The following is a 23,399-nucleotide window of genomic DNA, read 5'->3' on the forward strand; positions in this document are numbered from 1 at the left end:
TAGTTTTCATGCTAGTGAGGACCGGGAATCCACTCTCACATAGGTACGTGGTTGCAAAGGGCATCAGTGTCTTAACAGCCGATTTGCCACGGCTGGATAATCTGAGCACAGCCCAATCCAGAAATCTGGCAGTGGCTTCTGATTTAAATTTAATTTTCACAAAACCGCTTGTTGCAATTTTGATGAAGCTCTCTTGTTCAGATATTGGTAAGTGGACTGGAGGCAGGGCATGAAAGGGATAATGAATCCAGTTGTTTGTGTCATCCGTTTTGGGAAAGTACCTGCGTAATTTTGCGCACCCAACTCACTAAGGGGCTTCGCTATTGAAAGAGATTTGCGTCAGTTCAAATCTGGTATCAGGACAAAATGTGATTCAGAGTCACCGAATATATTTTAAGTATTTTAATTTAAAACCCAAGCAATAAATGGTAAATGCAATTTTTGTATATACGGGTTCATTGTATCACCACGCAGGGTAAAGCAGGGAACTGACTGAAATAGTACAGACATCTTCTTTTATACTGTGTCAGTGGTAGTTCCAACTTCAGAGTTGGCCTGTCACAGTAGAGGCTTAGCGTGGTTTAATCTTGCTAGCCTATCGGTGGTGCCCAGACACAGCACTCAGGATTCAAATGTCCGAAATGGTGTTTGTGAAGATTGAACTGATTTGTTGGTTTCTACACATTCCTCAGTTCCTGTTTTGTTGTTATTCAGCATTTTTACATCTTGTCTCAACCTTGTGGTTTGCACAGTCGACACCCTAGATTAACAACAGCTTTTCTGCAGTCACGCTATGTTTTGTGATTAACATGTCCTACTTCTATAAGGCATATATTTATGTTAAAAGAGAACAAAACCATCCTTCACACTATATCACATTTGACATTGTCCGTAAGCTTGAGTTCATTTGCACACAAAAAAATCATACAATGATGGAAAGACCTGTGTGATGTCCTTATTAATGCAGACAGAGAAGAGCTCCAACTTCTTAATCATTAGCTCAATTTTGTCCCGCACATTGAATATAGTTGCGGAGAGTCCCTGTAATCCTAGATTCAAAAAACATTACCCAGATAGGCCAGTTGTGTGAGAAACTCGTCATCATGCAAGTGGTCAGACAAGTGAAAATGATGGTCAGTAAAGAAAACTTTAAACTCGTCTCTCAATTTAAAAAAACAAAACATGTCAATACTTTGCCCCTTGATAACCAGCGCACTTCTGTATGTTGTAAAAGTGTTACATGATTGCTGCCCATATCATTGCATAGTGCAGAAAATACCCAAGAGTTCAGGGGCCTTTCTTTAACAAAGTTAACCATTTTCACTGTAGTGTCCAAAACGTCTTTCAAGCTGTCAGGCATTCCCTTGGCAGCAAAAGCCTCTCGGTGGAGGCTGCAGTGTACCCAAGTGGCGTCGGGAGCAACTGCTTGCAAGCGCGTTTCTACTCCACTATGTCTCCCTGTCGTGGCTTTTGCGCCATCAGTAGAGATACCAACATGAGCAACAGCTACAGTGCCTTGCAAACGTTTTCATCCCCCTTGGCATTTTTCCTATTTTGTTGCATTACAACCTGTAATTTAAATGGATTTTTATTTGATTTTCATGTAATGACATACACAAAATAGTCCAAATTGGTGAAGTGAAAAAAAATATATACTTGTTTAAAAAAAATCAAAAAAATACAAAACGGAAAAGTGGTGTGTGCATATGTATTCACCCCCTTCGCTGTGAAGCCCCTAAATAAGATCTGGTGCAGGCAATTACCTTCAGAAGTCACATAATTAGTTAAATAAAGTCCACCTGTGTGCAATCTAAGTGTCACATGATCTCAGTATATATACACCTGTTCAAAAAGGCCCCAGAGTCTGCAACACAACTAAGCAAGGGGCACCATGAGGACCAAGGAGCTCTCCAAACAGGTCAGGGACAAAGTTGTGGAGAAGTACAGCTCAGGGTTGGGTTATAAAACAATATCAGAAACTTTGAACATCCCACAGAGCACCATTAAATCCATTATTAAAAATTGAAATAATATGGCACCACAACAAACCTGCCAAGAGAGGGCCGCCCACCAAAACTCACGGACTAGGCAAGGAGGGCATTAATCAGAGAGGCAACAAAGAGACCAAAGATAATCCTGATGGAGCTGCAAAGCTCCACAGCGGAGATTGGAGTATCTGTCCATAGGACCACTTTAAGCCGTACACTCCACAGAGCTGAGCTTTACGGAAGAGTGGCCAGAAAAAATGTCTGGCGCAAACCCAACACCTCTCATCACCCCGAGAACACGATCCCCACAGTGAAGCATGGTGGTGGCAGCATCATGCTGTGGGGATGTTTTTCATCGGCAGGGACTGGGAAACTGGTCAGAATTGAAGGAATGATGGTGGCGCTAAATACAGGGAAATTCTTGAGGGAAACTTGCTTCAGTCTTCCAGAGATTTGGGACTGGGACGGAAATTTACCTTCTAGCAGGACAATGACCCTAAGCATACTGCTAAAGCAACACTCAAGTGGTTTAAGGGGAAACATTTAAATATCTTGGAATGGCCTAATCAAAGCCCAGACCTCAATCCAATTGAGAATCTGTGATATGACTTAAAGATTGCTGTACACCAGCGGAATGCATCCAACTTGAAGGAGCTGGAGCAGTTTTGCCTTGAAGAAATGTCAAAAATCCTAGTGGCTAGATGTGCCAAGCTTATAGAGACATACCCCAAGAGACTTGCAGCTGTAATTGCTGCAAAAGGTGGCTCTACAAAGTATTGACTTTGGGGGGGTGAATAGTTATGCACGCTCAAGTTTTCAGTTTTTTTTGGTGTTATTTCTTTGTTTCACAATAAAAAATATTTTGCATCTTCAAAGTGGTAGGCATGGTGTGTAAATCAAATGATACAAACCCCCCAAAAATCTATTTTAATTCCAGGTTGTAAGGCAACAAAATAGTAAAAATGCCAAGGGGTTGAATACTTTCGCAAGCCACTGTACGTTTGGCTACATACGGACCGTTAGTGGAATTCCCACGAGAGTAACAGTTAATGTGATTGGATGGTAATTATTTGACTAGGCTACCTGCATTTGACATTGTGATGTTATTCCGTTGAATACTAGATGGTTTAATTTTATTTTTGGCAGTGAAACGAGGCTACTCAGGTGAGAAAAAAACCTCACCCAAACGTATAGCTCCGTTGGAAAATATAAATGGACTGTTTGAAAATGTGAAGAATTAAAAAAATAATAATAATAATAATTAAATGTGAATCACATTTTTATTGCGTGTACCCGTTTTGGAATACCTGGTCTACTGCAATCCAATGTCCACTAGAATCCACTAGAATCTAGTGAGTTGATTTCAGAAATTCAAGTTTGACAGACTTGTATAGTTGAAAATTGGACGATTTATACGATTCATTATTTGAATATGTTATTTATTCTCTAAACCAGATTTTGAAAACTCTCTGACCAGGAATATTTAGGTTTTATGTGAGAGCCATCTGGCACAGTCTAAACCAGGGGTGTCAAACTCATTCCATGGAAGGCCTAATGTCTGCTGGTTTTTGTTTTTTCCTTTGAAATAAGACAACCAGGTGAGGGAAGTTCCTTACTAATCAGTGATCTTAATTCATCAATCAAGTACGAGGGTGGAGCGAAAACCCGCCGATCCTCGGCCCTCGGTGGAATGAGTTTGACACGTATTCTAACCGATCATTAACAATTTCTGTGTTTATTTCACACAATATTTATGACTATGAATACATGTCATGATGCTCATATATTTGACTTAGTGTGGTATTTTCATGTATTCGTACCAAAATCATCACAATCTTATTGACCATATGATATTATAGTCTATTTCACACAGACACAAGTGCAATGATGTAACATTTTATTTGGAGAAATAGAAAAATTGTTACCATGTGTTAAAAGAAGACAGCCCCATATTACACTAACAGTATAAACACTAAGCAATGTTATGACATCCCATGCAAGAAACACTACTGTACTTCAGAATTCAAAGTAAACATAACACCTATTAATGTTCTCCAAAACACACAAGACACTAACCCTCTCCCATCCAACCTTTTATACATTCATTACATTCTCTAATTATTGTCACCAAAATGAATCAAATTTAAACTGTAGTACTATGGAGTTTGGAAAAATAATGTCTGACAACGAAGTGGTCGTATCATGCTGTCAGAGTACAAAGCCAATTTACACTGAACAAAAATATAAATGTAATATGTAAGGTGTTGGTCCCATATTTCATGAGATGAAATAAAAAATCCCAGAAATGTTCCTCGCGCACAAAAAGCTTATTTCTCTCAAACTTTGTGCACAAATTTGTTTACATCCCTGTTAGTGAGCATTTCTCCTTTACCAAGATAATCCATCTACCTGACAGGTGTGGCATATCAAGAAGCTGATTAAACAGCATGGCCATTACATAGGTGCACCTTGTGCTGGGGACCATAAAAGGCCACTTTAAAATGTGCAGTTTTGTCACACAACACAATGCCACAGATGTCTCAAGTTTTGAATGAGCGTGCAATTGGCATGCTGACTGCAGGAATATCCGCCAGAGCTGTTGCCAGAGAATTTAATGTTCATTTCTCTACAATAAGCTACATCCAATGTCATTTTTAGAGAATTTGGCAGTACATACAACCGGCTTCACAAGCGCAGACCACGTGTAACTACGCCAGCCCAAGACCTCCACATCCGGCTTCTTGACCTGCGGGATTGTGGGATTGTCTGAGGTCTTGTGTGGGGGGTTGCTGAGGACTATTTCTATCTGTAACAAAGCCCTTTTGTGGGGAAAAAAACTCATTGTGATTGGCAGGGCCTGGCTCCCCAGTGGGAGCACCCTTGCCCAGTCATGTGACATCCATAGATTAGGACCTCATTTATTTATTTAAATTGACTGATTTCCTTATATATACTGTAACTCAGTAAAATCTTTGAAATTGTTCTGTTGCATTTTATATTTTTGTTCAGTATACATAACATTTTACTTCAATTCAAACACCTACAAATGTGTTTTTCCATTCTTATCCTTATTACCTCTATCTAGGACAGGCACATTTCTAACTGACCAATAAGCAGGTTTTCCTTACATAAGTAAAGCAAAAGGTAATATGTCAAAACAAAAACTAAAAGTATGCAAAGAGTAAGACAACTAAGTTAATGAATTAATGAATCGTTTTCCCTCTTTCCCCTATGAAATGGAGCTAGAACTGAAGGAGGTGCGGCTGTAGGTGGAGCTGCTTATGACGCTGTATCGGCTGGAGGAGCTAGGCGACCCCAGGTCCACGCTGCCTCTCCGCGAGCCTGTCCTCGACCCGGTCCTGGAGCCCGAGGTGGACCCGGGAGCCGAAGAGAAGTTGTACGGACTACTGATCCCTCTGGAGGAGGTGGAGGCAGCCTGGAGCATCTTGACTCCCGTATTCTCCTCCAACAAGCAGTTATCCAACGCTTCTTTATAAGAGATCTTCAGCTTTGTCTTGGGACAGGTTAGGTTCTTGGCGTGGTGCCTCATGTCCTGGAGCTTCTGGGCTGCCCTCCCGTCCAGCCAGCCCACGTTGAGAGCTTCCTCGATGGTTCTCCTGCGGCCCAGCTCCGGGTCGTACAGGCCTCCAGTGACAAACTGGAACTCCAGGAAGCGGTGGCCCGCCTCGTAGGGAAGCCACTTCTCCCTCATGGCCTCGGCGGCAGACATCTTGCGTTTACACTTGACGTCTTCAAACCCAATATAGGCCTTCTGGGCGGGCTTCAGCCTGGTAGCCATGTCACTCTCGATGATCCCCTGGCGGGAGGCTTCCTGGATGGACAGGCGCTTGCCATCGGAAGGGTTTACAATGCCTCCTGTGCAAGCCTGGGCCTCCAGTAGTCTCTGGGCAGAGATGCTGTCCACCAGGCCACGTTTGTGGGCCTCAGAGATGGAGATCTTCTCTAGGGCCTCCATGTCAAAGATGGCGCCCACAGGGCTTCGCTCCCCATCCAAGACCACAGCTTCAGCAGGGCCAGCCAGGGAGACCGAGATGCTGGCAATGTTCTTCAGGGAACTGTGGGAGGGAGGGCCATCAGGCTGGGTAGAGGAGCTGATGTTGGCGGTTCTGAATGAGGTGGAACTGCCAAGGGAGCCACCAGAGGAGCTGCCAATGCTGGAGCCATTTATGGTGGAGCTGCCAGTGGTGGAGCCACCAATGATGGAGCTCGTCTTCTCAGCCTTGTTGGAAGTGATCCGCTGAGAGGTGGTGCTGGATGAAGACAGGGAGGATGCTGATGTTGCTGATGCTCTGGCTTTGGATGAGGATGTTGAGGAGGAGGATCTGGTGGAGTTGGTCTTGCTGGTGATGATTTTAGCAAACTGTGCGAGAGTGATTTTCTGGGATTGGTACTGGTCGTACACTGATTGGTCAATCACCTTCTTCTCTAGCAGCTCTCTGATGTCATACTGGATCTCAGTCTTCCTGTCGATGATGACCAATCGCGAGGATCCATCCTGGGCTGTGATCGTAATCTCCTCCCACTCACACTCCTGCTGCGACAGCTCCAGGAAGGTCTCGTAGTCGATGAGCCCCTTGTCGTATGCTTCCTTCACACTCATCTCCTTATTGGTGTCTGGGTCTACGATCACCACCCTCCTCTTCCTCAGAGTATTCTTCTGCGTCGTTGTCTGTGGAGGCTCCTTTTTCTTGTCCTTGATGGGGAGGAGAACCAGGCCAGTCTTCTGGTCTATGATGCAGCGTTTCTTTAGCTGGAGATAAGTCAGGTTGTCCTGGTTGTTGGGATCGAAAAAGCCCTTGGAGACATCCGCTTCGTCTGTCAGGATCTGGTTCATCTCCTTGCCGAAGTAGCCCTTCTTATAGGCAGTCTCCACCTCGATGCGGTGGCTGTGCTTGGGGTCGATGATGCCACCACTGGCAATCTGAGCCTCTAGTAGACGGATCCCATGTCCCTTCTCCATCAGCCCCTTCTCTATGGCTTGGAACAAAGAGATGATCTTGTCTGTGCCTGGGTCTTTGTACCCGGTGACGGCCCTCTCTGCAGACAAGAGTTTGTCTTTGAACTCTGGCCCAGCCAGGCCGCTCTTGTAGGCATCGGCCACGGTCAGACAGAGGTTGTTGATGGGATCGATCATGAATCCCGAGGCAGCCTGGGCTTCGAGGAGCTCCAGGGTTGTGCCGGGCCTCAGTAACCCTTCCTTCATGGCCTGGTAAATGGATAGGGTCTTGTGGTTGGCCTCGTCATAGACCCCTGCGATGCAGGTGGAGCCTCGGAGGTACGACCTCAACTTGTCCTCGATGTCCTGGCTGGTCAGTTTTCCATCCTTCAGTTGGTCCATGTCTGATTTCTCCAAGAGGTTAGCATCCATCAGATCCTTGATAGACACCTCTCCCCTGAGACCCTTCACCGTCATGGGCTTCTCTGGGGCAGGGAGGAGCAGGAGACCAGTGGTGGGTTCGGACTTGCATCTCCTCTTTAGGGAGACGTAGCTGGTTCCCATCTGGGTGTCTGGGTCCAGGTAACACTCAGGTCGTTGGTTTAAGGCCCTGTACAGGTCCTCGTCAATCAGGTCCCGGTCCATGGCTGCATCTTTAGGGAGGAAGACACTGAGGACAGGGTCTATGATGCCCCCAACAGACTCCTGGGCTTGCAGCATTCGTAGAGCTGTGTCTCTATTGATGAGGCCCTTCCTCATAGCCTGGCCTGCTGACAGGGGCTTGGTAGTATTGGGGTCGCGGTATCCCAGACAGGCGGCCTCTGCAGCCAGCAACCTCTCTCTATCCTCCTCATCCACCACTCCTCTCTTAATTGCCTCCTCCACCGACATCTTCTCGTTGGCTCTGGGATCCACTATGTGGCCTGTGGCAGCTTGTGCCTCCAGCAGCAAGATGGCGCTGTCTTCAGAGAGGATGTTGGCCCTCTTGGCCTCTGTGAGAGTCATTTTATCCTGACAGTCTCCAGCAACACCAGCAATGATGCCGGTCCCTTTCAGGTTCAGTTTGATGTCCACAGATACCTCACGGACCGTCTTCTGACCCTTCAACAACTGGCCATAGGTTGACTTGTCGATGACCCCGCAATCTAGCAGCTGCTTGGCTGTCACTGTCTTACGGACACTGTCGAAAATCAGTGTGGCGGGGTCCAGGTCTTTCTTCCCGTTCTCATCCGTCTGGGTGTGTTTTGCACAGGCGCTATGCCGCTCCTGGAGTTTCCTCAAATCTGCCTCCAGGGTGTCTCTGACAGAGGTCAATTCAGAGAGTTGGGTCTGCGTGATCAGCAGCCTGCTCTTATACCTGTCCTCCCCCTCCCTCAGCTCTCTCATCAGCCGCTCAATCTCAGTCTCAAGAGAGCTCCTCTCCCGCTCCAGTTTCTCCTTCACGGAGTCGAACTTCCTCACTGCACCATCCTTGGACTCGTACTGGCCCTTCCAGTACAGGAAGTCATTCTTGACCTGAATGGATGAACGTATGAAGGAATGGATATAGGAACGGATTAATTCATTTTATTTGACAAATTTAAAATAAATATATACATTAAAGTTGCTTCTAGACAGCAAAAGTGAAAACAACAATACAACACCTTCTCGTTCTCCTCCTGCAGACGCAGTTTGAGGCGTAACTCGGACTCCAGAGAGAGTTTAATGCGGTTTAGTTCTTCCTCCAGCTTCTGGGACCTGGCCCTGTCCTGGTCTGTCTGTTTCAGCTTTAGCAGAAGAGCATCTCTCTCCACCACCATCTCACTGTACTGGGTCTTGGTGGACTGGATCAGAGAGGAGGTCTGGATGGGGAGAGATGGGGAAGAGGGGTTGAGGGATAAAGATGGGGAGGGAGAGAGGAGATAGGGGGAGGAGAGAGACAGAGGAAGGGGCAAAATATTAGTTGAACAATTTGTTTGAGAATAATAATTAATTATTGTTTAAAAATATCAATATTTTGATTTGGCATTTACAATAGGAATGACATGTGACAGCATGCTTTGTTATTGAAGAAACACAACACAGCTCCAATAACTTACCCACACATAAGCATGTGTCAATCAAAATAAGAGTAAAGAGATTACCAGTTGAATCTCAACATGGATACATCAACACAATTCACACTCAATCAAGAATGAGTGCAATTAATGGCACATTTGTACATTGTAGGTTTCTAGAATGTACAAAGGAAATAGGCAGACACAGTAGACTAGGACTGATATCTAGACTAGACAAAGGGACTTCAAGACTAGACAAGGACTTGAGGATGACACTAGAGAGACACAAACAGACACCACAGGACCAGTGATGATGTAGACACTGTGGATCATTGTAGACAAAACACGCAATGGCAAAAAAGCATGCTGATTAGTCAATCACAGAAGACTCTTAAGAAAAAAAAGTGTTCTTTGGCTGTCCCCATAGGAAAACTCCTTTAAGTTACAGGAAGAAGCCTTTTTGGTTCCACGTATAACTCTTTTGGGTTCCATGTAGAACCGACTGTGAAAAGGGTCCTATATGGAACCCAAAAAGGTTCAACATGGAATCAAAAAGGGTTCTTCAAAGGGGGCCGAAGAACTATATTAGGTTCTAGATAACACCTTTTTTTCTAAGAGTATAGTTGTGGGTGGGACAACAGTTTTGTGAGAGAAGGCAGAAGGGGAAGCAGAGATTGCGTTTGCATGAGTTTTGTTTTTAATCTAACGATTGCAAATTCCATCACAGAAGAATAACTTGTATGTGTTTCACAATCTAATTAGAGCAAAAAACTAAACAAAGAACAATTAAAGGTATCAACAGGAGGTATTTCAGCATGCAAGAGAAAGCATTGTCCATAGCCAGCCTAAAGCCTATTCCACTAAGACTTACTGAAGGAGTATAGTTTGATTTAGAGAAACACAGAACAGTCCGACATGAACCTCTAAAGGTCCAAGACAAGTACCTCCATGGCCTGCCTCTGGACTTGATCTATCTCCATCCTGAGTTTCTCCCTCTCTGAAGAGAGCTCTGCCACGAGGATCTGGGTCTCCACGCTGCTTCTCAAGCTGCTCTTTAGCTGCAGCTCCAGAGCAGTGTTCTGGGACACCAGCTCGTCATCAGCCCCCTGCCTGGTTCTCAGCAACTCTTCTCTCTCGTGCTTCACTCCCCTCAGCTCCTCCTCGAGCCGCAGTCGCTCCTTGGTCAGTGTCTGGGTCAGGGTCTGGAGTCTCTCCTGTTCTACAGAGGTCTCGTTGAGTGCCAGGCTCTTTTCCTCGATGGTCTTGTAGAGTGTTTCATTGCGCATGTTTGCCTCGCGGACTTTAGCCTGCTCTTGGAGGAGCTGTTGTTGGAGAGACTTCAGCTCCGAGCTCAGGGATGTCAGGCGCTCAGTGGAGGCCTTGAACTCCTTCAACCTACTCTCCAGCTCCACTTGGAGCTTCCTGTGCTCCTCCTCTCCCCTCCTCACCGTGGTTTGGGCCTCCTCCTGGCTCCGGCGTAGGGTGGCGATGGTGCTGGTGTACTCCCGCATGGTGTGGGTGGTTTTCTGGAGCTCTGTCTCCACGTGCCTCCTCTTGGTCACCTCCTCCTGGTTGGTTCTCCTCAGGGCTTCCGCCTCCCCCTCTAGCCTATCAGCCGTGGCCTGCAGCTCCCTGACGTGTCCCTGTAACCTGGTTACACTCTGCTCTGCCTTATTCTTCTCACCATTCTCCTTCTTAAACTCTGTACTGATGCTAACCAGCTCTTCCTCCACCTCTCTCAGCCGGGTGATAGCCTGGGAGTAGGAGGCCTGCTTGGCCTGAATCTCCCCCAGGAGCAGCTCAAGCCTGATCCTCTCCTCCTCCAGGGCTCTCCTCCTCCTCTGCTCCTCCTCCAGGCTGTGTGTGAGGAGAACCTGCTGGCCGCTCCTCTCCTGCAGGGCCTTTGTGAGCTCTGACACCTCCTCTCTATACTGATTACTGTCCTCCCCTCTCTCCCTAACTAACATCTCCACCTGAGCCTCCAGCTCCCTCCTCCTTCGCACCTCCTCTGTGACCACAGATCTCTGAGCATGCGCCTCCTCATCGGCCCTCCTCCTCTGCTCTTCGGCCTGGCTCAGACACACCTTTATTCTCCTGAGCTGGTCCTCCTGGTCTCTCCTCTCGGCCTCTAGCTTGTCACACTGCAGTCTGATGCCCTGGTCCACCTCCTCCCTCTGGGCAGACAGGTGCTGGATGTCTGTCCTGCAGAAGGTGATCTGGGACTCGTAGCTGAGCTTTAGGTTACTGATCTCCACACTGCACTGGCTCCTTACCTTAGACAGCTCCTGCTCCAGGTCCTTGCAGCGTCGCACCTCCTCCTCCAGCTGCCTCCGTAGCCTCTCTGCCTCCCTATCCCGGTCCCCCACGCTCTTCTCCACCTCCATCTTTGCCCAGGTGGCCTCCTCCAGCTCCTTCTGCCTCCTCCTCAGCACCTGCTCGTGCTCCTCCTGCTGCTCCCTGTAGCGCTCCTCCGCCAGCATCCTCTTCCTCTTCTCCTCCTCGATGAGGGAGGTGAGGCGGGCCACCTGCTCCTGCAGCTCCTTCAGTTGGCTGTGGGTGGAAGCCAGGGAGTCCTGGGTGACGCTGCACTGCAGGGCCTTGCTCCTCTTCACCTCCTCCACAGAGTGGAGCTGCTCCTGCGACTGGGACAGCTCCAGCCGGTAGCGAGCTAACGCCTCCTCCAGAGAACTGTTCTTAGTGTTGCGGTACCCGATATCCTCTTTGAGGAGCCGTAGCTCCTCCTCCAACAGGTCGATCCTGGTGTTACGCATCTAGAGGAGGAGAAGGAAGGATTCGGGTCCAGGTGTGAGGTAGAGTGGAAGAAGTACATGCAGGGCTCTTAATTTTAAAAAAAATCATTGGTAGCACTGGTGCTCCAAAATAGGGCTGTGGCGGTCATGAAATTTAGTCAGCTGTTGATTGTCAAGCAAATACTGTAACTGCCAGTCTCACAGTAATTGACCGATAAATTAACATAAGCACATCATACATGATTAATTTAGAGTTATTTATGTAACTGTAGTTGTGATCCAAACATTGGGCTAAATGTTTTGAATTTTAATACATTCTAAGACTGCATGATGCAACTCTAATGATGATTTGAAAAAAAATTGCATGAAAGGCATGAGCTCTGCTTAGTTTTTTTGCAGGCTGTACACACTTCATCAGTCCCTCATTCACAATCTGACAAGCACTTGATAATGCCTAGAATTTCCCAGCGGCATCACTTTGTGTAACCGTAATGCCCCCTAAAACAATACATGCCTTTTGCGGCCAGTGGCCGTTGTGCCCTTGGGCTGAATATAATAATTATAATTCCCTTCTCCCGGCTGAATGCTCGAAGCACCTCTCACTCACATGGCTACCTGTCATGTGATCGGGTCTTTCTCACAGGCTACAAGTGAAGACAGACACATCGGGGACGCAACTGTGAGCGTCCTTATTCAATTCAGAGGTGCATATTAAAGATATTGGAAGAACTGTCCACATTTACTTTTCGTCAACCAACAAGATGAGTAGGCCTAACGGACAGCAAAAGCACTAGCCTATGTCAATCTACTATCCCCCATATTATGAAAGTTGACCTATTCTATTCTGTGCGAGAAATACATATTGCAAACAGTCTGGGACAGTTGTGGGATGAGGTAGATTCCATATTAATACAACCACTATCATCAAAAACACTTTTTTATGCAGTGAGGCTGACACAACAGGTCAGAACTTTTATCTTAAAATGTTGATAAACTATTAAGCTATTTCTTCACATTATAAGTGCAGCAATGCAGTAGGCTGTAAGTGCAAATATTCCATTACTGGGAAAACACAATTTTCAAAAGTGACCACAAATGTGATGATTGCATGTAATACTTGTATCATATAGGTGCATTTTCATGGTGAAAATTATCTTCCCCAAACTTCAAACTCACGCGCCACATATGTATGCAAGATAGGCTCTACACCCGTTGTAAAGCCAATTTAATGTACTTCATTTATAGAAATGATTTGGCCACTTTAGTTGTGATACAAACCATATAGGCCTATGGGCTAGGCTACATGAGGTGTGTGACTATGATTAGAAAAAGTAGGGGCCTATTCTTGATTTAATCGTGTCTTTACATATACTAAATAATATGTGTGAAATGTATTTTGATTTAGAATGGACCATTATCATGCACCTGTCTCAAATCAGGGAAAGGGGAAAAGATAAATGTTATCTATGCACTTAAATAGTGAATGGAGGACACTTTTCCCGTGGTTCATTTTCATGCCAGCCAGGTAGGCTATACTCCTGTTTAAAGAGAAGCAATGTGCTTAATATTAGGAATGTTGAGAAATAAATATAGTAGGCCTAGCCTATTGAAAGCTGATGGGATCATCCTCTTTTTAATAGACGCCATCACTGTATTTTTCATGCAACCATAGCCAATAGAAATGTTGCGCAACATGAGCTCATGGGCTCTCATGAAGTGTTTGATTAGATTTTAGATTACATTTGCATTGATGTCAGGGTGATTAGAGGTACAATAGTGCTGAGTACCAGGCAGTTAGCAAGTTTGGTAGGCTACTAATGACCATCAGCAGCATCAGAGCTTGGAGAAGCCTAACTACCATGACTAAACAGTCACATGGAATTTGACCGATGTCATGGCTTGTGACCGCTGGTGTGGAGGTAATACGATCACCATAACAGCCCTATTCCCAACTTAAATAAGTTTAGAGCACACCATTAAATTTAGGAGCATCAGAAAATAGGATTTTTCTAATCAATTGAGAAACTAATAGGTAACCCTGTAAATGTATTTGTTTATTATGAAAAGCAAAAAAGTTGATAGAAATAACGGTCATTAAAATTTCAAAGTCATTTGTAGAATAGTAAGCTTTCTACATATAGTGCATTCAGAAAGTATTCAGACCCTTTTCCCTTTTCCACATTTTGTAACGTTACAGCCTTATTCTAAAATGTATTAAATATTTTTTCTTCATTGTCAATCTACGCGCAATACCCCATAATGAAAAACAGAAATACCTTATTTACATAAGTATTCTGACCCTTTGTTATGAGACTCGAAATTAAGCTCAGGTGCATTCGGTTTCCATTGATCATCCTTCAGATGGTTCTACAACTTGATTGGAGTCCACCTGTGGTAAATTCAATTGATTGACATGATTTGGAAAGGTGCACACCTGTCTATATATGGTCCCACCGTTGACAGTGCATGTCAGAGCAAAAACCAAGCAATGAGGTCGAAGGAATTGTCCATAGAGCTCAGAGACAGGACTGTGTTGAGTTACAGATCTGGGGAAGGGTACCAAAAAATGTCTGCAGCATTGAAGGTACCCAAGAACACAGTGGCCTCCATCATTCTTAAATGGAAGAGGTTTGGAACCACCAAGACACTTCCAAGAGCTGGCCACCCGGCCAAACTGACAAATTGGGGGAGAAGAGCCTTGGTCAGGGAGGTGACTAAGAACCTGATGGTCACTCTTGACAGAGCTCAATAATTCCTCTGTGGAGATGGGAGAACCTTCCAGAAGGACAACCATCTCTGCAGCACTCCATCAAATCAGGCCTTTATGGTTAAGTGGCCAGACGGAAGCGACTCTTCAGTAAAATGCACATGACAGCCCGCTTGGAGTTTGCCAGAAGGCACCTAAAGGACTCTCAGACCATGAGGAACAAGATTCTCTGGTCTCGTTGAAACCAAGATTGAAATATTTGGCCTGAATGCCAAGCATCACGTCTGGAGGAAACCTGGCACCATCCCTACAGTGAAGCATGGTGGTGGCAGCATCTTGCTGTGTGGATGTTTCAGCGGCAGAGACTGAGACTAGTCAGGATCGAGGGAAAGATGAACAGAGCAAAGTAAAGAGAGATCATTGATGAATACCTGCTCAAGAGCGCTCAGGATCTGAGGCTGGGGCGAAGGTTCACTTTCCAACAGAACAATGACCCTAAGCACACAGCCAAAACAGCACAGAAGTGGCTTTGGGACAAGTCTCTGAATGTCCTTGAGTGGCCCAGCCAGAACCTGAAATAACATCTCTGGAGAGACCTGAAAACAGCTGTGCAGCGACGCTCCCCATCCAACCTGACAGAGGTTGAGAGGATCTGTAGAGAAGAATGGGAGAAACTCCCCAAATACAGGTGTGCCAAGTTTGTAGCGTCATACCCAAGAAGACTCGAGGCTGTAATCGCTGCCAAGGGTGCTTCAACAAAGTACTGTTACTAGTCCAACGCTCTAAACACTAGGCTACCTGCCACCCCAGCAAAGCACATGGGGACAAAGATCATACTTTTTGGAGAAATGTCCTCTGGTCTGATAAAACAAAAATAGAACTGTTTGGCCATAATGAACATCATTATGTTTGGAGGGAAAAGGGGAAGGCTTGCAAGCCGAAGGACACCATCTCAACCGTGAAGGACAGGGGTGGCAGCATCATGCTGTGGGGGTGCTTTGCTGCAGGAGGGACTGGTGCACTTCACAAAATAGATGGCATCATGAGAAAGGAAAATTATGTGGATATATTGAATGAAGCAACATCTCAAAACATCAGTCAGGAAGTTAAAGCTTGGTTGCAAATGGGTCTTCCAAATGGACAATGACCCCAAGCATACTTCCAAAGTTGTGGCAAAATGACTTGAGGACAATAAAATCAAGGTATTGGAGTGGCCATCACAATGCCCTGACCTCAATCCTATAGAAAATTTGTGGGCAGAACTGAAAAAGAGTGTGCGAGCAAAGAGGCCGACAAACCTGACTCAGTTGCACCAGCTCTGTCAGGAGGAATGGGCCAAAATTCACCCAACTTATTGTGGGGAGCTTGTGGAAGGCTATCTGAGACATTTGACCCAAGTTAAACAATTTAAAGGCAATGCTACCAAATATGAATTTAATGTATATTTACTTCTGACCCTGTGGAAATGTGATGAAATAAATAAAAGCTGAAATAAATCATTCTCTCTACTATTATTCTGACATTTCAGTCTTAAAATAAAGTGGTGATCCTAACTGACATAAGACAGGGAATTGTTACTAGGATTAAAATGTAAGGAATTGTGAAAAACTGAGTTTAAATACGTTTGTTTGTATAGAGATCTCAGAAATGCAGTGTAACTACGGGACATTTTGTGTCCTTATGTTACAGGGTGAAAACAGTTTATGGGCTTCTAAAATAATATATGCATTGCAAAATCAAATTCTTCTAACCGAAAGAGTCGCCTTACCTTGATACTTAACACCTAAATCAATACTGTTATAAATGTGGTTCTTCAATAATTATGCATAATACTTGTTGGATGCACATTTGGTGTCTTAAGTGACGAACAGCTGTTTTGATAGTGCAGGCAAGTGCTGGGGAATTTTTTTTTTAATATTTTGTTGTCTCATTTGTTATGCCAGGGAAGACAGTTGTGCCTGGATCCACGTTGGATCTAATATCCCTAGTGAATTGATGTTGATTATCTGTTGTTGTCTGTTTGATTTACAGCAGGGTCTCCTTTGATTTAATAGAGAAAGCATCAAGGTACTGAGTTCATGTTTTTGTGCCTCTGAGTTTACTGTGCACAATTGTGTAGGATAGACTATTGTGCAACACCCAAAGCTGATCCTATTAAGTATTCTGGATATAACGACAACAAATTACACTGCCTAGTAGGCTTATTGACAATATGATCTGGTAATGAAATAACATGACAAATACATTTTGACCTGCAATTGTAAACAATACAAGAGGCTTGAAGTAGCCTACTTGAACTTGAATTTAGAGTTCAGAAATTCAATTCAAGTACTAGAATAGGATTACCTTGAAAAACTGACATTTCCTTAATTTGGTGCTTGAAAAGTTATTGTAATTATTGTAGCCAATTTATAAATTCTCCTGCTCCCTTATAATTATCTGTAATTTTATTTTTGATTCGTTTTTGTAAGAGATGTAGCCACTTTCGTTTGTTTCCCGCCGCTTCAATTGAAGGGTGTTGCAGTACTCTGCTGAGGTAAAACCAGGTGTGGTAATTATGAGAACAACATCTAATGTTGGCTTCAACTTGGCTTTTCATACAAATCCTTCCACTAAAACAATTACCAGTTCTTTGGTCACTTTCTCATGATAAAAACAGCAATGGTGAGATTAATGCTACCGCTATTCATGGTTTTATTATGTGTGCCTGCGTCGGCCACATAGTCTACAGAAAAATCGCCATGCATCCAATCTATTTAGTCAGGTGAAGTCCACATTCTCACATATTTTAGAATGTAATAATAATTTAAACTTCAATTCATTAGCAAGGCCTAAAAAAAGTAATTATTCCTGAAGTGGTAATGGCCTCCTTTTAAATTTTTTACACTTTCTGCATGTTTTCGGGTGGGGGAGGTATACTTGGGTAAATAGTATTACTTTAGATGCCTTAGTACAGAACTAATATTTTAGATTTAATATAATAATAATGCAATGTTAGATTTACCAGTTATAAGGCTGAATAAGATTTCCAATGTATTCATTACAACATGGAAAATAAACTTGAAATTATAATGCAGAAGGTCTAAAAGCTCATCGTTGTAAAAACAGCTGAACAGATTGATTCTACAGGCAGTCAGTGTGGTTCCTCTCAGTACCTTGAGCTCTTCCATGTTCTTGTGTAGTTCTCCCAGGTATTTGTAGTAGTCGCCAGACAGAGTGAGCAGCTCGATGTAACGGGTCTGCAGTAGAGTAGCCTGGGAGAGGGCATATAGCACACAGTTAATAACGGAAACATACAAACTACTCAGTAACACAAAGTTACCTAACCACACAATCAACTCCGTGGTAACATTGTTAACATACTGGGCACGGAATACACCGGACTAGGGACGCAGGTCTACCTGTTTACTGGGAATCTAACCCGGGGTAAAGCACAGTTTGTATGTCTGAAGCTATTCACCTTGACACTGAAGGCACTCAGTAACACAGATATACAGGTACATACACTACATGTACAAGTAAACAGTATATGTTTGAGTGACTTGGTGGAGCTATGATTGTTACCTCCTCTGTGAGCTGAGTAGAAGGAGACTGTGGCATGGTCCTCTTCATAGGGATGTTCAGTAGAGTCTCTAGACCAGCACTGTATGAAGCCAACTCCAGCTCATAATCCTGAAAACAAATATATCTTAAATTCACAGGAATAGAAGGCATGAAAAGCAGTACATTACTATACTATGACGGGTATAGTAATACATGGGCCGGATGTGAAAGCCCTTACCTTGATGGAGTTCACACAGGCGTCAGTGTCTCTCAGAACACTGTCGACGCTCTCTCTCTTCACCTTGATCTCAGAGTTCAGAGCCTAGACAAACACACAAAAACCTCCATATGTTGATTATATTGCCCTGAACAATTAGACTGACTGACTGACTGACTGACTGACTGACCGACCTTCTGCTGGTTGAGGTGTTCATCCAGGGCTGTGATGCTGTCTATCTTGGTGGCCTGCAGGGCGTCCTGTTTCTGACGCGTAGTACCGATCCACTCACTGAGGACTGAGCTAGTGGTGGTGTACTGCTGGAGTCGCCCCTGGTACCCCTCTAGGTCCCTTAGTCTGAGAGAGGAAAAGCAAGACATACAGGTCAAAAAAATGTTGGGGTATATATATAAAAAAGAAAAAAAATGGTCACCAATAGTAAATGTTTGAGGTCATCACAAAGTAAAGGAAGGAGGTACAGCACATCACAAGGTGGATAGGTATGAAGAACAGGACTCTATATACAGAAGTCAGAGGGACAACAAAACAGATACAGCTAGAGACTGAGATAAATGTCTGAGTGAGATATGGAACCAAAAAGGTGTGCATAGATAAGATATAGAGAGGTCTGTATACCTGAAGTCTATCTGGCTCTGGAGGCGTCTCCAGCGGTCAGACAGCTGGGTGACTTGTTCACTGTATCTGGACAGGTCCACGTCACACCTGTGGAAGGCTCCGCCCACCTGGCCGTTCCAGTGGACCGCCTTCCCGAGCTCCGTCTCCATGGAGACCAGGACGTCCCTCTTCCCCTCCAGCTCCGCCCTCATACTCTACACATACACACACACACACACAACAGAACATCTGAGATTTGAATCACAAAGCTAACTGGCCTTTACAGAGCACATACCGGGAATAGTAATAACCACAAAACTCACTGACTTCAAAGCATTTACACACAACGGAACATTTAGCCTAGGAGCACCACACACAGCTAAATGACCGACTTAATCATTGCTGTGACAGTCACTCCCATTCCCAAAGTTTTGGGGCTTGTGTTTCAAACAGTAACTGTAACCTTCAGAGTGGACCTGTAGTCCTCCACCTCTGCAGGATCCAGGGATGTGGTCTCCTTCTCTGTCAGTCTGGCCTCATGGACCTTAATGATGTCCTCAGCCCTGGATTCACTCTCCAGGAGGGCCCTTAGAGCCCGCAACCTTGGAGTGGGAAAGGGCGGGAGGACCGAGAAGAGAAAGAGAAGGGGAAAGAAAGAGAAGGGGATGCAAAGAATGAGAGAGAATTCGTCAGAACAAATTAGTTAAATTTGAGCAATGAGTGCGTGTATGGATGAGTTTGTCTGTGTATGGAGTAGTCATATGGGTATTCTGCAGAGAACCCTTTCAGGCTGTGTGTATGCTCATACAGCATACTGTTTACCTCTGTAGGTAGGCGGTGGAGCACCCGTCCAGACTGCCCAGTCTCTCGTTGATGAGGCTGAGTTGGCTGCGTAAGAACGTGGCCTTGTCAGAGTCAGTCATGCCCTCTAGTTCCTTCAGAACATGCTCATTCAGACGCTGGTACTCCTCGCGGATAGAGTTCACATCCCTCTGTACAGACTGGAGAAAAACCACACACATTTAGTCACATGCACAAACCTAACGCTACATACACTGTAGTACTCCTAGGATGTACAGTATATTGTATCCGTGTGTGCGTGCGTCCATGTGTGTGTGTACCTCTAGTTGGCTAATCCTCAGGCCACAGTCGTGCGCTCCGTCCTCTCCCAGACAGATATGGATGTGCTGGGTAAGCCCCGCCTCCGCCTCCTCCAGGCGCTGTCTGAGCGTGTGCAGCTCCGTCAGGCTTTGTGACGTCACCACCACTTTCTTCTTCACCTTCTTAACCACCCCCTTTTTCACATCCTGTTGCTTAACCTCCACTATCTTGGTCTCCTCGATCTTCTTTGCCTCCTCTTGATTGACCACCAGAATCCTGGCCTCCTCCTCTGCCTTGATCCTCCCTTCGTTGGCGGTCTGTTGTGCAGCTAGGGACAGAGATATAGAGAGTTAGAGGTCATATGATGTATGGTAAAGGTACATCTTAGATTAATGACATGCACTCAGAGTACATAGGTGCGCAGAGACAGAAGAATATAGGAGCATACAGTCCCCTACAGTGAGAGAGATGCTCTACTCACTGTAATGGACCTGATGCTGTATCTCTACTATATACAGTTGAAGTCGGAAGTTTGTTTGACTTTGTTGTCCTTAAGCCAATTTGCCACAACTTTGGAAGTATGCTTTGGGTCATTGTCCATTTGGAAGACCCATTTACGACCAAGCTTTAACTTCCTGGCTGATGTCTTGAGATGTTGCTTCAATATATCCACATAATTCTCCTGCCTCATGATGCCATCTATTTTGACAAGAGCACCAGTCCATCCTGCAGCAAAGCACCCCCACAACATGATGCTGCCACCCCCGTTGTTCACGGTTGGGATGGTGTTCTTCAGCTTGCAAGCGTTCCCCTTTTTCCTCCAAACATAACGATGGTCATTATGGCCAAACAGTTCTATTTTTGTTTCATCAGACCAGAGGACATTTCTCCAAAAAGTACAATCTTTGTCCCCATGTGGAGTTTCAGACCGTAGTCCGGCTTTTTTATGGCGGTTTTGGAGCAGTGGCTTCTTCCTTGCTGAGAGGCCTTTCAGGTTATGTCAATATAGGACTTGTTTTATTGTGGATATAGATACTTCTGTACCGGTTTCCTCCAGCATCTTCACAAGGTCCTTTGCTGTTGTTCTGGGATTGATTTGCACTTTTTGCACCAAAGTACGTTCATCTCTAGGAGACAGAACCGTCTCCTTCCTGAGCGGTATGACGGCTGCCTGGTCCCATTGTGTTTATACTTGCCTACTATTGTTTGTACAGATGAACGTGGTACCTTCAGGCATTTGGAAATTGCTCCCAAGGATGAACCAGACTTGTGGAGGTCTACAATTATTTTTCTGAGGTCTTGGCTGATTTCTTTTGATTTTTCCCATGATGTCAAGCAAAGATGCACTGAGTTTGAAGGTAGGCCTTGAAATACATCCACAGGTACACCTCCAATTGACTCAAATGATGTCAATTAGCCTATCAGAAGCTTCTAAAGCCATGACATCATTTTCTGGAATTTTCCAAGCCGTTTAAAGGCACAGTCAACTTAGTGTATGTAAACTTCTGACTCACTGGAATTGTGATACAGTGAACTATAAGTGAAATAATCTGTCTGTAAACAATTGTTGGAAAAATTACTTGTGTCATGCACAAAGGAGATGTCCTAACCGACTTGCCAAAACTATAGTTTGTTAACAAGAAATTTGTGGAGTGGTTGAAAAAAAGAGTTTTAAATGACTCCAACCTAAGTGTTTGTAAACTTCCGACTTCAACTGTATCTACACTATATCTCTACTGTAACTATGTATCTACTATATATCTACCATCGCTCTACTGTATCTACTGTCTCTCTACTGTATATCTATTCACTGTAATGGACCTGATACTGTTTATCTACTCAGTCTCTACTATATATCTACTGTATATATACTATCGCTCTACAGTATATCTACTGTGTTTCCTATATATATCTACTATATCTGTACTCTCTACTATATATCTACGGCCTCTCTACTATATATCTACGGCCTCTCTACTCACTGTAATAGACCTGACTGTATATCTACTATCTCTCTACCCTCTGTAATAGACCTGACTGTATTTCTACTATCTCTCTACTGTATATCTATTCACTGTAATGGACCTGATACTGTATTTCTACTATCTCGCTACTGTATATCTACTCACTGTAAGCAGGTAGCTGGACCACCAGTTGGTCGTAGTGAGCCTGGGCTCCAGTGTACTGGCTCTCGATGCTCCTCTTGTCCTCGTCCTTGAACATCTCAGAGCCATGGCAACAGTGTATGAACTCTGAGTAGTGGGTCTCCAGACCCTTCAGGATGCTGCGGTACTCCTCAGGACGCATACGGGACAGCTGAGAGGACACACACATATTAAGAAGAAAAAAAAAAAAAAATCAGACATTGTTTTTTTGTCCTCGTTTTAGTGAAATGTAGTTTTTTGTAGTCAGGTCATTTGTAATCTTAGTAATAATGGACTCAGCTGCACCATAAAGTCAAACTGACATTTCAGTCAGTCGTGGACCTTGTAAGTGAAACTGTAGTGACAGTGATGACGTGAAATGGTTACGATGGCGATAGGTTCTTACCATGGTGATGGTGAGGGAGTTGATGCGTGTGAAGTCCTGGACACAGTACTGCCAGGAGATGAGACTTTTGATGTTGATGTAGAGCTGGTTCCACACAGACAGGATCGCCTCATAGTACTGTTCATTCCTGATGGACCACACAACACAGACAAGGATTTAGTCTGTGTGTGCGTGCGTGCGTGCGTACATGTAAACGTGCGTGCGTACATATACAGTACCAGTCAAAAGTTTGGACGCACCTAATCAGGGTTTTTCTTTATTTTTACTATTTTCTACATTGTAGAATAATAGTGAAGACATCAAAACTATGAAATAACACATATGGAATCATGTATTAACCAAAAAGTGTTAAACAAATGATATATTTTAGATTCTTCAAAGTAGCCACCCTTTGCCTTTGACAGCTTTGCACACTCTTGGCATTCTCTCAACCAGCTTAATGGGGTAGTCACCTGGAATGATGTTAAGATGGCGCCGACAGAGATGGTCACCTCGCTTCGAGTCCTTAAGAAACTATGCAGTATTTTGTTTTTATGTATTATTTCTTACATTGTTACCCCAGGAAATCTTAAGTCTTATTACATACAGTCGGGAAGAACTATTGGACATAAGAGCGGCGTCAGCTTACCAACATTACAACCAGGAAGACGACTTTCCCGAAGCGGATCCTCTGTTTGGAGCATCACCCAGGACAATGGATCTAATCCCAGAAGCCGACCCAAGACAACGGCGCCGCAGAAAGGGTAGGCCTCCTGGTCAGGCTCCATAAACGTGCATATCGCTCACCACTCCCGAGTATAATACTCGCCCATGTCCAATCTCTTGACAGCAAGGTAGACAAAATTCGAGCAAGAGTTGCCTTCCAGAGAGACATCAGAGACTGTAACATTCTCGGTTTCATGGAAACATGGCTGTCTCGGGATATGTTGTCAGAA

At 44.6% G+C, this 23,399-nt stretch overlaps 1 protein-coding gene across 3 annotated transcripts in view; it reads right to left on the reverse strand.

Annotated features, from left to right (window-relative positions):
* Window positions 1-3,871: 3,871 nt before the first annotated feature.
* The window catches only part of LOC129869533 (desmoplakin-B-like), a 39,233-nt gene continuing 19,705 nt past the window's right edge, over window positions 3,872-23,399 (reverse strand). The window contains exons 12-24 of one of the 3 annotated variants that reach the window (XM_055944009.1): window positions 22,465-22,591; window positions 22,044-22,230; window positions 19,935-20,242; window positions 19,636-19,814; window positions 19,277-19,415; window positions 18,835-19,028; window positions 18,393-18,555; window positions 18,220-18,303; window positions 18,003-18,110; window positions 17,594-17,692; window positions 9,926-11,752; window positions 8,589-8,786; window positions 3,872-8,460 (exon numbers count right to left, since the gene is read on the reverse strand). In XM_055944009.1, coding sequence (XP_055799984.1) covers window positions 5,218-8,460; window positions 8,589-8,786; window positions 9,926-11,752; window positions 17,594-17,692; window positions 18,003-18,110; window positions 18,220-18,303; window positions 18,393-18,555; window positions 18,835-19,028; window positions 19,277-19,415; window positions 19,636-19,814; window positions 19,935-20,242; window positions 22,044-22,230; window positions 22,465-22,591 — 6,856 coding nt within the window. In that variant the 3' untranslated portion in view covers window positions 3,872-5,217. The remainder of the gene's footprint in view (window positions 8,461-8,588; window positions 8,787-9,925; window positions 11,753-17,593; window positions 17,693-18,002; window positions 18,111-18,219; window positions 18,304-18,392; window positions 18,556-18,834; window positions 19,029-19,276; window positions 19,416-19,635; window positions 19,815-19,934; window positions 20,243-22,043; window positions 22,231-22,464; window positions 22,592-23,399) is intronic. The other 2 variants (XM_055944010.1, XM_055944011.1) reach the window with 2 other exon arrangements.

Source organism: Salvelinus fontinalis, chromosome 14, assembly GCF_029448725.1.
Source record: "Salvelinus fontinalis isolate EN_2023a chromosome 14, ASM2944872v1, whole genome shotgun sequence".
Lineage (NCBI taxonomy): Eukaryota > Metazoa > Chordata > Actinopteri > Salmoniformes > Salmonidae > Salvelinus > Salvelinus fontinalis.